This window comes from Rhineura floridana, chromosome 5, assembly GCF_030035675.1.
Source record: "Rhineura floridana isolate rRhiFlo1 chromosome 5, rRhiFlo1.hap2, whole genome shotgun sequence".
In the NCBI taxonomy this organism is placed as follows: Eukaryota; Metazoa; Chordata; class Lepidosauria; order Squamata; family Rhineuridae; genus Rhineura; species Rhineura floridana.
This window is the reverse complement of record NC_084484.1, coordinates 43,186,539-43,199,855: the sequence shown is the minus strand read 5'-3', so window position 1 is coordinate 43,199,855 and position 13,317 is coordinate 43,186,539. Positions and strand designations below refer to the sequence as shown.

The 13,317-nt window shown below is 39.1% G+C and overlaps 1 protein-coding gene across 1 annotated transcript in view; it reads right to left on the bottom strand.

Annotated features, from left to right (window-relative positions):
* CLYBL (citramalyl-CoA lyase) overlaps nucleotides 1–11,924 on the bottom strand; it is a 270,160-nt gene extending 258,236 nt beyond the window's left edge. Inside the window, exon 1 of the mRNA XM_061626587.1 lies at nucleotides 11,809–11,924. Within this exon, the coding sequence (XP_061482571.1) occupies nucleotides 11,809–11,924 (116 nt within the window). The remainder of the gene's footprint in view (nucleotides 1–11,808) is intronic.
* Between the last annotated feature and the right edge of the window lie 1,393 nt (nucleotides 11,925–13,317).

The window sequence follows — 13,317 nt, the reverse complement described above, 5'->3', positions numbered from 1 at the left end:
TCACCAGTAGGGGTATTTGTGACAGCCCATTTTTTATTTTTTGCTCGTGAGTGTGACAGGGAATTTTGGGATTCATTGGACCAGGAGTCCTTAAGGAAATTGAAGACACAGGCTTGCAGAAAAGTTAGGCCTTTATTGTTTACGTGCGCATGGTCAGTCTCCAGTGATGTTGGTGGAGCTCTGCACATGGCACTGTTTGCCTAGGATTTTTATACATTTCAGGACAAAGCACAACCAACAAGCTGTTATTGCCATTGTGTCTTAAAATACAGGCAATGAATGCTAAAGAAAGTTTTTGTATGTGCCCTTACCCAGAAATATGTAATTTGTCCACCACAAAGAATGGCTCTGGAAACATTAAAAACCAGGGAGCTGCATCTAATTTGTGCATTTCAATTCCATGCTGTTTCCAAAATCTGCATATCATTTGGATGAACATTACAAATGCCAAGTAACCTGCTCTATGTATTTTGTTGAATTATTGCTCTGGGATTGTTAGCTCCAGATGTGAAGAGCCTGGAGCCAAGCCATCAAAAATCAACATGTGCATTTTATGAAACAAGAGGACAGGACAGCAATATTTTGGAATCTATTTTTTTATTTTAAATGATTATACTTCTGGTTTACTGCACATTGACATCATATTGTCAAGACTACTTCAACAGCCCATGGTGACTAAAATGATGTACTTGTTTTACACAAAAGCTAGGAGTTTCAAGATTATAAATGAATTCCCTGGGCCATACAAAGCAGCCTCAGGCAACACAGAGGTTGTATGTTACCTATTTCTGCAACTTAATATTCCTCAGGTACTTCAATCACAAAAATTAATTCAATACTTTTGCTGAAACAGTAGAATACAAACTGTGCGGGTCACACCTTATCCCCAGGACTCATAGGGAGCCCCAATATTCTCAACAAAGTTTTATGCCGCAATTGGGAGCAAGCACAGCAGCATGATATTGGAATTTAGGGATGATATGGCTCAAGTAATTTTACTCACACAAACAATTCCACTACTGCCTGTGGGCATCAGGAGTTCAGGAAAAACCACCAGCAGATAGCCTACAGCTAGAGGGCTAGTTCCAGGGTTTGGATCTCTGCTGGGTCATGAATCTGTCACTGTAGGCTAGTCACTACTTTTCAGCCTAACTTGCCTTCTTGAGATCACAGAAGAGATAAACATAAATCACTTTGTATACTGAAAAGTGCTCTAGAAACAAAACCTTCCTCTTCACAATTCAAAAATAAAAACAATCAGTAGACTAAGGCTACAATTCTATAGACACACTTCACCTGGGAGTAAAACCCATTAAATTTGCCTTTCCTCTAAGTAGACAAGCATAGTACGGCACTTAACAGAGATTAAATATAGTGCAAATGTTAGTGAAGTATTTAAATCCATTGCAACAAACTGAAAGCTCAATATCTGGAAAAATCACAGCACTGAATTCTACTTGTTGATTTTCTTCTTATAAAGAAGCATCATATCAAAACATTGGAATAATAGGCAATCCGATCCACTTTCTTCAGGAAGATTTCTCAGTTTTCTTTAAAAAACATAAACCACGTTTGCAGTGTTGGCAGTCTAGGCCTGTAGCCTCCAATACAAGCCAGGAACCTTCTAGGGTGTAAAATTTAAGTTTACAAGCCTGTTTTGCTTTCCTGCAGATGCTTTGAGCTTGTCAGTGGCACTTTTCAGTGTCCCAAAGAATGAAGGACAGCAAATCCCAAATTCTCGTGTTGCCTAATGGTCTCACATAAAATGAGATCCACAGAATTTTTATTGCTGTCTCAGGACAAATTCACAGGTGAAGAACCGCTGAAGACAGGGTTCTTGAGCTTTGTCCGTCTGAGCTTTGCAGGCGCAGCTAATTTCCCCACCCATAGCTTGAACAATTAACAGAGCTTTCAAAATGGAAGGACTCGTTTACATGGGAGCTGAACTTCATGTTAAAGACAAAATTTTTGCCATCGCGTTAGATTTTCAAGGTTCACACTTCCTACCTTCCAATTGCTGTTTTCCATTCATACTAAAGGGAAAGGATAAATCATGCAGCTTCCTAATGACCATGCCCTCTTAAGGTCAAAATACCACTTCCTCTGGTTACCCTGGCAACTGAGCATGCTCAATTTGTTCCAGAGTAAGTTTCATAAAAAAAACCCTGAAGTGCGATTATTTGTATTTTCACTGCTACAATCCAGCTGAAATACAAATATTTGTTTGAACAGTGTTATGCTTTTTCGCACAGGGGGAAAAGAAAAATAAAGCACCATTTGCAGCAGGCTTGCAGAACGGGAGCCAGCAGGAAATGACATGAACAAAGGGAGGAGGGAGTGGGCGTGGAGAGGGGAACGATTGACACACCCACCTAAAAGCATCGGAGTAAAGTGTCTGCGAGCAATAGAGATATGAACTGGAGATGTTTTTTCCTTCCCTTTTTGAATTAAAAGAGCACTGTTACTACAAATTTAAAGGGAAAAACTGCTGATTGCCTGCAACGTCATGTGAACCATGCAAATTAAACAGGGATGTAAGTAACAACAGATTTGCATTAAACCTCCATATGAATCAGCCCGAAGTCTCTAGTCCAAAAGTTAAAACAGTAAGTGATAAATCACATGGATAAATTCCCCAGAAAAGTATACGGGGGTGGGGGTGGGAGAGAGAGCAACAGTGATCAATTTATGGACCTCCAAGATGAAGAAAACTATAGAACTTTTCTACACAAAAATTAATAAATAAGGCTGTAATCCTATATCCACTTACCCAGGAGTAACCCCCAATTTATTTATTTATAAATATATTTGTATATCACTATTTCATTTAAAAACATCAAAGAGTTTACAAGTTTTTTTAAAAAAAAGTTCAATAAAAACATAAAAATATGATAAAACAGAGGTCAATCATTGCAAAAAGACATCATCTTAATTGCCTGTATGAGACTGGTGGAAGAGAACATTTTTCAGCAGGCATTTAAAAGTTAAAACAGAAATGTTATGGAGAAATAGAGCTGCGTGTCATCAGTATACTGAATAAACTCTCTCTCTCTCTCTCTCCATATATATGATTGACCCGTGAGTCACTTTTTCTTTCTGAGTCCACATGAACAAGCCCCGAACAAATTCAATTCACTTTCAATACCCACATGAACTGCATGTTTTTAAAAAACTAATGGGTATAGGCTTTATTATGAGGCTTTTCTACTTCAACAACTACACTTCACCATTACTAAAGCAAACAAAAAATGGATCAAGTTGGAGCAAGATACCAGGTCTCTTTTACAAACTATCCACGATATCTATACTTTGTGTTTACTATTTGGAAAAAATGGCAACATCACCTTTCTCCAGTCTGTTAATCCCTGATTCCCCTGAGTCATCATCCTGAGGTGGTTGATTTGGGGCTTTGGTCTGTGGTCCAGTCTTGGGAATGATACATGTTGTTTTGATTACTTTTTAAATCAATTATAGCCCAATTTCTATGGAACAGCTCAAAACTGGCATAGGCAGCACTGCCATGAATTTGTTTCATGAGCTCAACTATCAATCTGCATGCTACTAGTCCCCTCACTAACTTTGAAGTCTCTATATTGAGTCAGGGGACTTCTGGTAAGTGACTAGTATCTGACATACAATATATGGTATGTTGCTGGATATCTTTACTGACCCCCTGAAGGGGCTTAAAACCCTGTGGGAAGGGGACTTTCATATGGCGATTAGTGATTCTAAATGGAAACAACTGTGGACACCTTTGTTGTTATATGCCTTCAAGCCGATTACAACCCATAGATGGCACTGCACACTCATACAACTATTTTGCATAATCTCTAGTCTATCATCAGCCTGTTGGTGAGGATGTGGGGTCAGGAGACCAGTTCCTCACTTATGGTGGGAATGTCTCCCTTTACATGACTTCTGGGTGTAAGTGTTTCAAGAGATGTCAAAGATATTTCAGATGAACATCCCAATCATTCCCCAATTTAAACCTTTGGGATTCTCGACTGGCAAGCCTTCACTCTAAAGAACTGTTGACATGATTGCAGGTAGCAGCTTGAATTCCTATTGCGCAAAAATGGATAAAGGCACAGGATCTTCATTTGCTTTTATGGTACAAGAATGTATGGAATTTAGCAATCTCCAAGAAGCTGATTCATGACTTAGGGATGTCCAATGGGTCTGAGGACTCGAAGACCTTCTATGTGACCTGATGGGAGTTTATTTCTTATTCCACAGACACCAGGGTGTGTAACTCTTTACCTGCTCCAGAACAAGAAATTTGGTTGTCATTATATAGTTATTTTTAATATGAACTCTGTCTCTGTGATTTGCACCAGCCTATGTACTACCCTGTCTTGGCCTTGGTTTTGCATTTGTTTCTTTTTTGTTGCTATTTTTGCATATACAGTGAAAACCTTAAAATGAAAACCCTATTAAGTATAGGGACATTGTGCAGGATATTCAGTGCTCTGAAGAGAACAGAAATATAACAATTTTAGCAGCAAACAACAATACAGTTAAATCTACAAGACTTTTCTGGAGTAAGGAGTTGGAAGACAACAATATTTAAATGCTACAAATTACTTCCAAATGAAAGGAGAAACCAGTAAAATGTAAGTAAAATTGCTAATTTGATTCATGCAGTTTCATAGCTGTGGGTGTGCCAACAGTACTTGTACCTTTCCCAATCAGGAAATGGCATTAAATGTTTAAAAAATATTTTACTACAGACCTTGATTATCCTTCAGTTAGAAGGCAAAACAAAATCCTACTAATTCAGGTACTTCAAATAAATTAGTGCCTTTTCCTGATCCTCTACATATTGAGGTACGAGACACAGGAATTCACAGGAAATGCACGTTCTCCAGTCAGTCTCATTAGCTGGTTCTACCACACACATCCTTACACATATGTTTTAAATGCTTTCCCAAAGAACCAAAGAGCACCCAAGCTGAAAATGCAGTAGAGGGCTAGTTTTATCTCACATACTGCATTCCGAACCTGAAGAACTGCATATTTCTGCTTGTGATGCTGCAATTCTAGCACTTTGCCATTGGCTTGAATCATTGTCCTTGTCTACCTACTGCTATGCCCAAATTCAAAATCTATTTATTCTATTATGTTACTCTTCAAACAAAGTAGCAAAAAATTAAAACACTGCAAAAGCAGCAAAGTAGCCAGGGAGAGCGGCGGAGACCTCCCTCTTCCCCCCTCTCTCTCCCCCCTCTCTCCCTCCCCCCTTCTCCCTCTCTCTCCCCCCCCACAAATAAGAGGAGCAGAAGACTTATCCTGCTCCCCCCCAACGTAATGCCCAAAAGTAATGCTGGAAACATTACAATTGCTCCTCAAAAGTAATAAAATTACTCCTCGTTCTATTACAGTCAAAATGTAAAGGAATTACTCATTCCTAAAAAAAGTAATGAATTACAAGTAATATGTTTTTTGTAACTAATTACTTCCACGCTCTGTTTATTACCCAACCTTCACCAGAAGGTTCCAGGGCAGGTCACAAAAATATAAAATACAACATTAAAAACAGTTAAAAACTACTCTGTGTTCTGGTCATTTTATTTGCTGTTACAACAACCCATTGAATCAGGTCTTAAAATTAGCTTTCAGCAACGGAAATTAACAACAACAAAGCTGATGACTTCACTTTGTAAGCTATTCCTCTTATCAGGTATGACTTATTTTTCGTTTTTATGGTTGACATTTTGAGAAGTAAAGAATCTTTAAAAACACTTTTAGTACTATTAAAATCTACACTAGACAAAGCAATAATTGTACTCTTGTGAAGCAAACCAAGTGTAGCTGCAGCCTACAATAACAGCTTGTTAGTGTCAACCATATATAAGGTCCTTATTTTCAAGGCTTTAGAATGACATCTGCCTTGAATTATATCCAGCTGGGATCATGTTTCAATGACCAATATGGACAGATTACAGGAACTTTTAAACCTTATTCTCTTTGTAATTGATGTTTAAACTATTTGAGGTTTCTCATTAAGTCCATTTTACAAATTAGGTGCAGGTGTATAAAACGAAATGTACAGTACTAGGGGAAACTAGGTCACCTGAAAGCTCAATATAAAATGTCTCTGTTAACTGTTTAACTACAATGAGTACATTAAATTTTAGAAAATCAACTCGGCGTGTCCCAAATTCTCCAGTTTCATCACTTCCTTTTCATTGCGGAAGAGACTTCACAATGGCTAACCATTTTGTAATATCATTAAAATAATGAAAGGAAATACATTTAGTTGTATAATCACCAGCTGAGATGTTCTTTCATAATACACTCGAAACAGGAAGACCTCAAAAGTCTTCCCAACACCACGATAACAAGAAATTCAGAATTACACCAGAGCTCAAGTAGACAAAGTCTCATCTTATTTATTTATTTATTTAGTTTCATTTATAAACCACCCATAACCAATGGCTCCCTGGGCGGTGTACAACATACAATAGTACAATAATACAATAAATCAGCAAAATCACTCTATATAAAATACAGATCCACTAACAATATTAAAAACAACTAAAGCAATTACCACATTGAAATACATAAAAATATATTAAATATATTTAAAATGTATTTAAAATGCATTTAAAATGCCTGGGAGAATAGGAAGGTTTTAGCCTGGCGCCGAAAGGATAACAACGTACATATAGATAAACGCTTCCCTAGGTTCTATTATTCTGTGCCAACTTTGTCTGGGAAAAGAATATCAGAACCTAGCATGCGTAGGATTCTATGACAAAGTTGTCAATGGCTGGCCAGGACTTTTCCACAGCACAGAGCAGGGTGGTGAGTACATACACTCTGATGTACCCCAAGGTAGCAGACAATAATGTGAATGCCAGGACATAATACAGTTGAACATAGGTGTGAAGAAGCTACTAAAAGAAAGAATCCCAGGTACAAATTGGTCAAAATCAGATGAAGAAATGGCTGAACACCTGTTTATCTGAGTCATTGTAGGAAGGACAAAAGACACAGATATGGGTTGCAATGGAATTGTTTTCAGTGATTTAGATGTTAAGGAAGCCTCCTAGCTACTCAGAGAAAATCCTAAATTTATTTTTTTCTGAAGTTTTAGGTCATCAATACAGCAAAGTATATCAGTTTTATACTGCAATAAAAGAAAGTTTAGTAATGTCTTCACCACCACCATACAAAAATATATATAATGGGAATTTCGGTGAGGGTGCTGAAATTTCTCTGTTAGAGATGCAGAGCTCCAGCCCTGTCCCCCATCCTCATCCCCACCCTTGAACTACAGATCCAAGGGCTCCTGGAAAGCAAGGGGTAGCTATTTTAGATTTGTACCAAGCTCAGACTGTCTTGACTAATAATACTTTTGACCCAGGAAATCTCATCAGATCCAACAACCTTACAACCCAGTTCTACAGTATGAATATCAGGTTCACCTGATAACATTACAAGCTATATATGGTGACTATGCTTGTCTGGGACTAGCAGAAACAGAGTGCATGGCACAAAGAGCAATTGCTACTCCAAAGCCACTCCCCCATTTCATTCTTCTTATTTAATAATACTTATTTAATTCACACATACACATTGCGCACACACTTCCAGTTTAGCCCTATATGACAAAACCAGCGTGCAAAAACTGTCAAATTCATGACATGTTAATGTTCAGGCCAGTCCTGAGTTTCAAGAACGTCAACTTTGTAAAGAGCTTCACTGGGAAACAAACTTGTTCAAAATCTGAAAAACATAACTGTGAACTCAACACAATTTAATTTTAATTACTTTCTCCTGCATCATAATAGAATGAATTCAAGATGAATTTAAAATGAAATAATAAGTCAGAGGCATTTTACCAAGTAATGAGCAAGTCCAGCATTTGGGGCCAAAATTCTCAAGGTGCACCAGAATCAAAAACCATTATGAGATTTTAATATTAAAAAGCAACTTTTAGCAAATGTCTAAAACAAAGTTAAATTGTTAAAAAAAAAACAGAAGAAATAAATCCAGGTTTTAAACAAGAGACATTATAGCTTCACAGAGAGTTTTTAAAAAATATTTATAGCTGCCAACATTTTCCTATGTTTATCTATTCAAGATTTGCGGATGCTAAAATGTTGCAAGTGAGGAAGAAACTTTTTTCTCATTAACAAAGAAAGCATGTTAGGATATATTTCAGATTTTGTTGCATTAGCACCCTCCAGTGTCCAATTTATGAAAACACAACACTGTTATACACTATAAAGGGTAGCAGACTTTGGAGTCAAATAGAAGGCAACAGACTACAGAAGTCAATTGCTTTCCCATGCCATATCAATTAATTGGCATGATGCTTGTAGAGGCAATGATAAGAAGAGACCACCCAGCTGAAGCTGAACTCCATACTTTTTCCCACATTGCTACCACATTACACAACAAAAAGGCTGAGTTTGTCAACCAGCCCTTCTACTTTCAGCTTCAAAAATCCAACCCACCATACAATGTGGGCACAATTTCTGCTACAAGCAGCTCTGCAAAAGGGTATGCCAAGGGATCCCACTTCCATCAGTGGGGCCGGGCAACCAAGAGGTCTTCTGTATCTTTAAAAGTTGTGCAGGGGGAAGGGAGAATTTCACCTTGTAGTTTTTCCCATTACAGTGTTGCAAGAACACCTGCACTTGGCTGACTTTCTCTTCTCCTAAAGATACAGGATCAGGCCCTCAACCTGGCATCCCTAAATAGAGGCCATTTTGCTCAACATAACCTTAGGGATGCTATGATTCTGCCATAACAATCTCACTGAATTCTTACTAGGAAGAAAAAAGTCTCCCTGCATTTAATAGCTTGGTTTTTAAAATATAAGATAACTTGTGGAAGGTCAAGGAAGGAAAGTTTCCACATACCCTTCCCCTGAAAAGCCACTGTGGTGGGTTAGGGTGTCATCCTTAACCATATGTGATGGGGGTGATGCTGGGGGAGCACCCAAAATTGGGTGGATCTCAACATGATTTTGAGATATTCTTCCTCCAGCAACCCCTATAGGGGAGCACTGATGGCTGCTAAAGGAGGGAGCACAGAAAACATTCCTTCTACAACTTAACTTATGATAGGATCCAAGCCAGTCTTCTGCCCTAGTAACTAACTACATGTGGGATTTCATCCTTAATTAAGGTTCCTCACTACTGCTTTGTCTATTTCACTGACTACTATAGAACACACTATGATTATACTATTTACATTTCAAATAAAGAAGAATGTAGGTGAAGAATTGGTTAATAATAATGATGCCTTTCAGCATATGGTGAACCAATATTCCAAACATGTACTTCAACCTCACATTTCAAAATATTGAATTAATTATAAATCCAAAATTCCAACATCATTTTCTGTTTCAAACTGTTCTTAAATTAATTTTCCAGCCATGGAATTCACTGTATAACATTAAAGCTGTTGGGGACAAAGCACTTGTCTCAGGAATACTGAGGGTTTTGGTGGAATTCCTGTACTAAGCGTAAGGCATGCACTTGTTTATAATGTTCTTTAACACAAATTACAATTCTCATGTCACAAAATATTCATAAAAACACTTTTTCATCTGTCAGATTGTGAAGTGTTATGTTCGAATCTTAGGCTAGTGTCAAACACTAGTTGTTTCAAAAGCAGCAAGAATGGTTCTTCTGGCTGCATTTTGAAGCAACACTGCCCTCTGCTGGCCACACCTCCCTTTCCCACTGCTGACTTCAGACCTTTTAGGACTGCCCACAGCAAGGCATTGGGTCAAGCACTGTCTCTGCCTGAGCCTGCAGCGAAGTGTTTCCATTAGCCACACCTGGAAGACAATGGGATTGATCTACCAATCAGTTGTGAAACCTCCCTGAAGCTGAATTTTTTAAAAATGCAGTGGAGCTGATCGGACAAAGTTTTAAGAGTAAAAAGGGGCAGACTTTGACTAGCATCATGTGCCCCTGCTTTGAGAAGAGAGGTAGAGACACACTAGAGGAGCCGGCACAACAGTAAGTGTGTCTCTACCCTTAGTATAAGCAGATGACTGATCAACTAAAGGTTCATTTGATTACTTGGTGAGCAAAAACTTTATTTGATGGGGCTGTAAGTTAAGGGCACACTTACAATATTGGAACTTGTATATTACTATAATAGGACATAAAAATACAAAATTAAATACAGCATTTCCTTCTACCAATGGATGGTAGTGTTCATTTCTTAAACTTTAGGTTTACCCTCATATGTTTTTATTGTAATATGCATATTTATTTAAACATTCAGTTCAATCCTCAGCATGTTTACTTAGAAGTCCTAATGAGTTTAATTGTTTAGTTCCTTATAGGTGTGCTGCAGATTGCAACATCAATTGATTAATCAGTTAAAAGGCAGATAATCAATTAAGGTTGCAGTCCTGCAGTCCTGTTCTAGTAATGTCCCATTTGGACTGTTGTAGGGCTTTTCTGTGTTAGTAGGGTCTGGAAACTATAGTTAGGACAGAATATGGGAACTAAATGACTAACTGGAACCAGGAACACAAAATACCTTTTGGTAGTCTTGAAACATTTTCACTGGCTTCTGGTCTGTTTCCAGATCCAATTCTAGGTACTGCTTTTAGTTGTTAGGGCCTAACAGTACAAACCTGTACAGGTCTACTCAGAAGTAAGCCTCACTGAATTTAATTGGACTTACTCCTTGGTAAACGAGTGTAGGATTGCAGCCTAAATGGATATGGTCCCAGGTATCTCAAGGAACATTTTTTTGTCTACACAAACCTGTCCAGAGATTAAGAACATAATCAGAGGCACTTCTGCATGTCCCATACCTTCTGAGGCAAGGAGTGACCTGCAATAGCCTTTGAAACTCACTTCCCAAGGAAGCGTGCCTTTTCAATGCAAAGATAAAGCCTTTTTTTTGTTTAATTTGTCCAGGACTTTGTTTGAACAACTTTTTTTGGGGGGGGCATCTTCTGTCACAATCCCTTTTTGTTAAATTGTATTAATCTTTATTACTCTGTTTATTTATTTATTTGATTTATATCCTGCTTTTCCTCCCAGTAGGAGCGCAGCTGTTATCAGCTCAACATTTTGTAATCTGCTTTGAGATTCCATACCTGAAAAACAGTATATAAATGCTCAGAACAAAAACATAAATAGATCTTGTTTGTTTAGAACTTTCGAATAAATTTCGTTTAAATGGCTGGTAATTAAAGCTGCAAGGTTCTGAACTCAGTGGATTTACTTAAAAAGATCGGGCTATTTCTATTCCTTAATTGGTTGACAGTCCTTTTAAAACAGGGATGGGAAACCTGTGGCCCTCTAGCTATGTTTGGCCTACAACTCCCATCATCCCTGGCCATGCTGACTGGCAGGGGTTGATGGGAGTTGGAGTCTAACAACATCTGGAGTCACATGTTCCTCTTCCCTGTTTTAAAGAGTAGCTAATACTCTCCAGTCAATGCCTTCTAATGTGTGCCCTTTAACCACTATATAGTCTTATAAAGGTTAAAGAGTGGCTTCTAGAAAACAAAATTAAAAGGCACGCATCCTTTCTAAGGGATAGTTCTACATTTTTAAAGTTTACTACACCGTGTAGCTATTCTGAACTAATTAGCACTAGAAGACCTGGGTGAGATCTTATGTGTGTCTGGCTCTAGGCAAAATGCTATGAGTGTGGGGGTGTGGTAACAAGAGCATGCAACGCAAAAGGCGGCGGTGTTGGGGAGTAACTGCTCTGTGAATCTTCCCAGGCCATTCAATGTTCCCCTCCCCAGGTTCGGTGGAGAGAAGGAAAAAAGGAATAGGCGCACGCGCGCTTCTTTACATCACCGTCACTCACACTCTCCGCCTGATCAGGCTCTGACCAGCCGCCAGGAGACGCCGTAGCCCAAACACCGATGTAATTGTCATCGCCGCCATCATCGCCGTCCTTAACCTCTTCCTGGCCCCGCCCATGCCACCTCCTATTGGTGGAGAAGTTGAGCGAAGGAAACCAATTTCTATTGCCTCCAGTCAGGCGGGGCTTGGAGGATCTGGCCGTCGGCGAGGTCTGTCGGTGTGTTGTTTTCTTTGGGCTGGCAGAAGACAGACATAGAAGGTGCTGAAAACAGCCCCCCCTCTTCCATGCAGTAAACGTGTCAACTCAGCACGTGACTAAATTCGAACCAGGGCTCAGCCCCAGCCTCTGTTTCATTGGCGGTACTTTTAACACTGGAGTGCATGAAGTGAGGATAGATGCAAGTAGTATTAAGAGCCTCCAATACATGTTTATAGAGTGCGTGCTTCCCGTCACAGCTGAGTAGGTAGAGAGAATCCTTGCACATAACGCGTTTGGGGGAGGTCTCCACATCAGAAGGCATCGTTTCCAGACAGAAAGACTTCATCCCTTCTCTTTTTTAAAAAAAACCGAACGTTGGTTCAGTGCACAAAGATTTGGATCCAAATTCGACGAAAGGACAAGAACCCGTTTTCTTTTAACTTTGAGCCAATAGCAGCTGGGGCCAGAGCGAAAACCACCTCCCACTATCCCATCTTGAAGCTGCTGTTTGCCACGTTAAGGAAAAGTGCGTACAACCTGTGAAGGGCTGCAATCCAATACATGTCTACTCAAGAAGTAAGCTCTATTGGGTTCAATGGGACTTACTCCCAGATGTGTATTGGATCGCACCCTTAAGTCTCCTGTTTCACATCACGTTGCTTGTCCACTGAGCTGCCTGTGTCCTGTGCTTGTAGCAGGAATTCTTCCTTGATCAGGTGGCCAACTGCGTAGGTAATTTGTTGTTGTTATGTGCCTCCAAGTCGACTACGACTTATGGCGACCCTATGAATCAATGACCTCCAAGAGCATCTGTCATGAACCACCCTGTTCAGATCTTGTAAGTTCAGGTCTGTGGCTTCCTTTATGGAATCAATCCATCTCTTGTTTGGCCTTCCTCTTTTTCTACTTCCTTCTGTTTTTCCAAGCATTATTATCTTTTCTAATGAATCATGTCTTCTCATGATGTGTCCAAAGTACGATAACCTCAGTTTCATCATTTTAGCTTCTAGTGATAGTTCTGGTTTAATTTGTTCTAACACCCAATTATTTGTCTTTTTTGCAGTCCATGGTATCCGCAAAGCTCTTCTCCAACACCACATTTCAAATGCGTTGATTTTTCTCTTATCAGCTTTTTTCACTATCCAACTTTCACATCCATACAGAGATCGGAAATACCATGGTCTGAATGATCCTGACTTTAGTGTTCAAGCGCTACATCTTTACATTTGAGGACCTTTTCTAGTTCTCTCACAGCTGCCCTCCCCAGTCCTAGCATTCTTCTGATTTCTTGACTATTGTCTCCATTTTGGT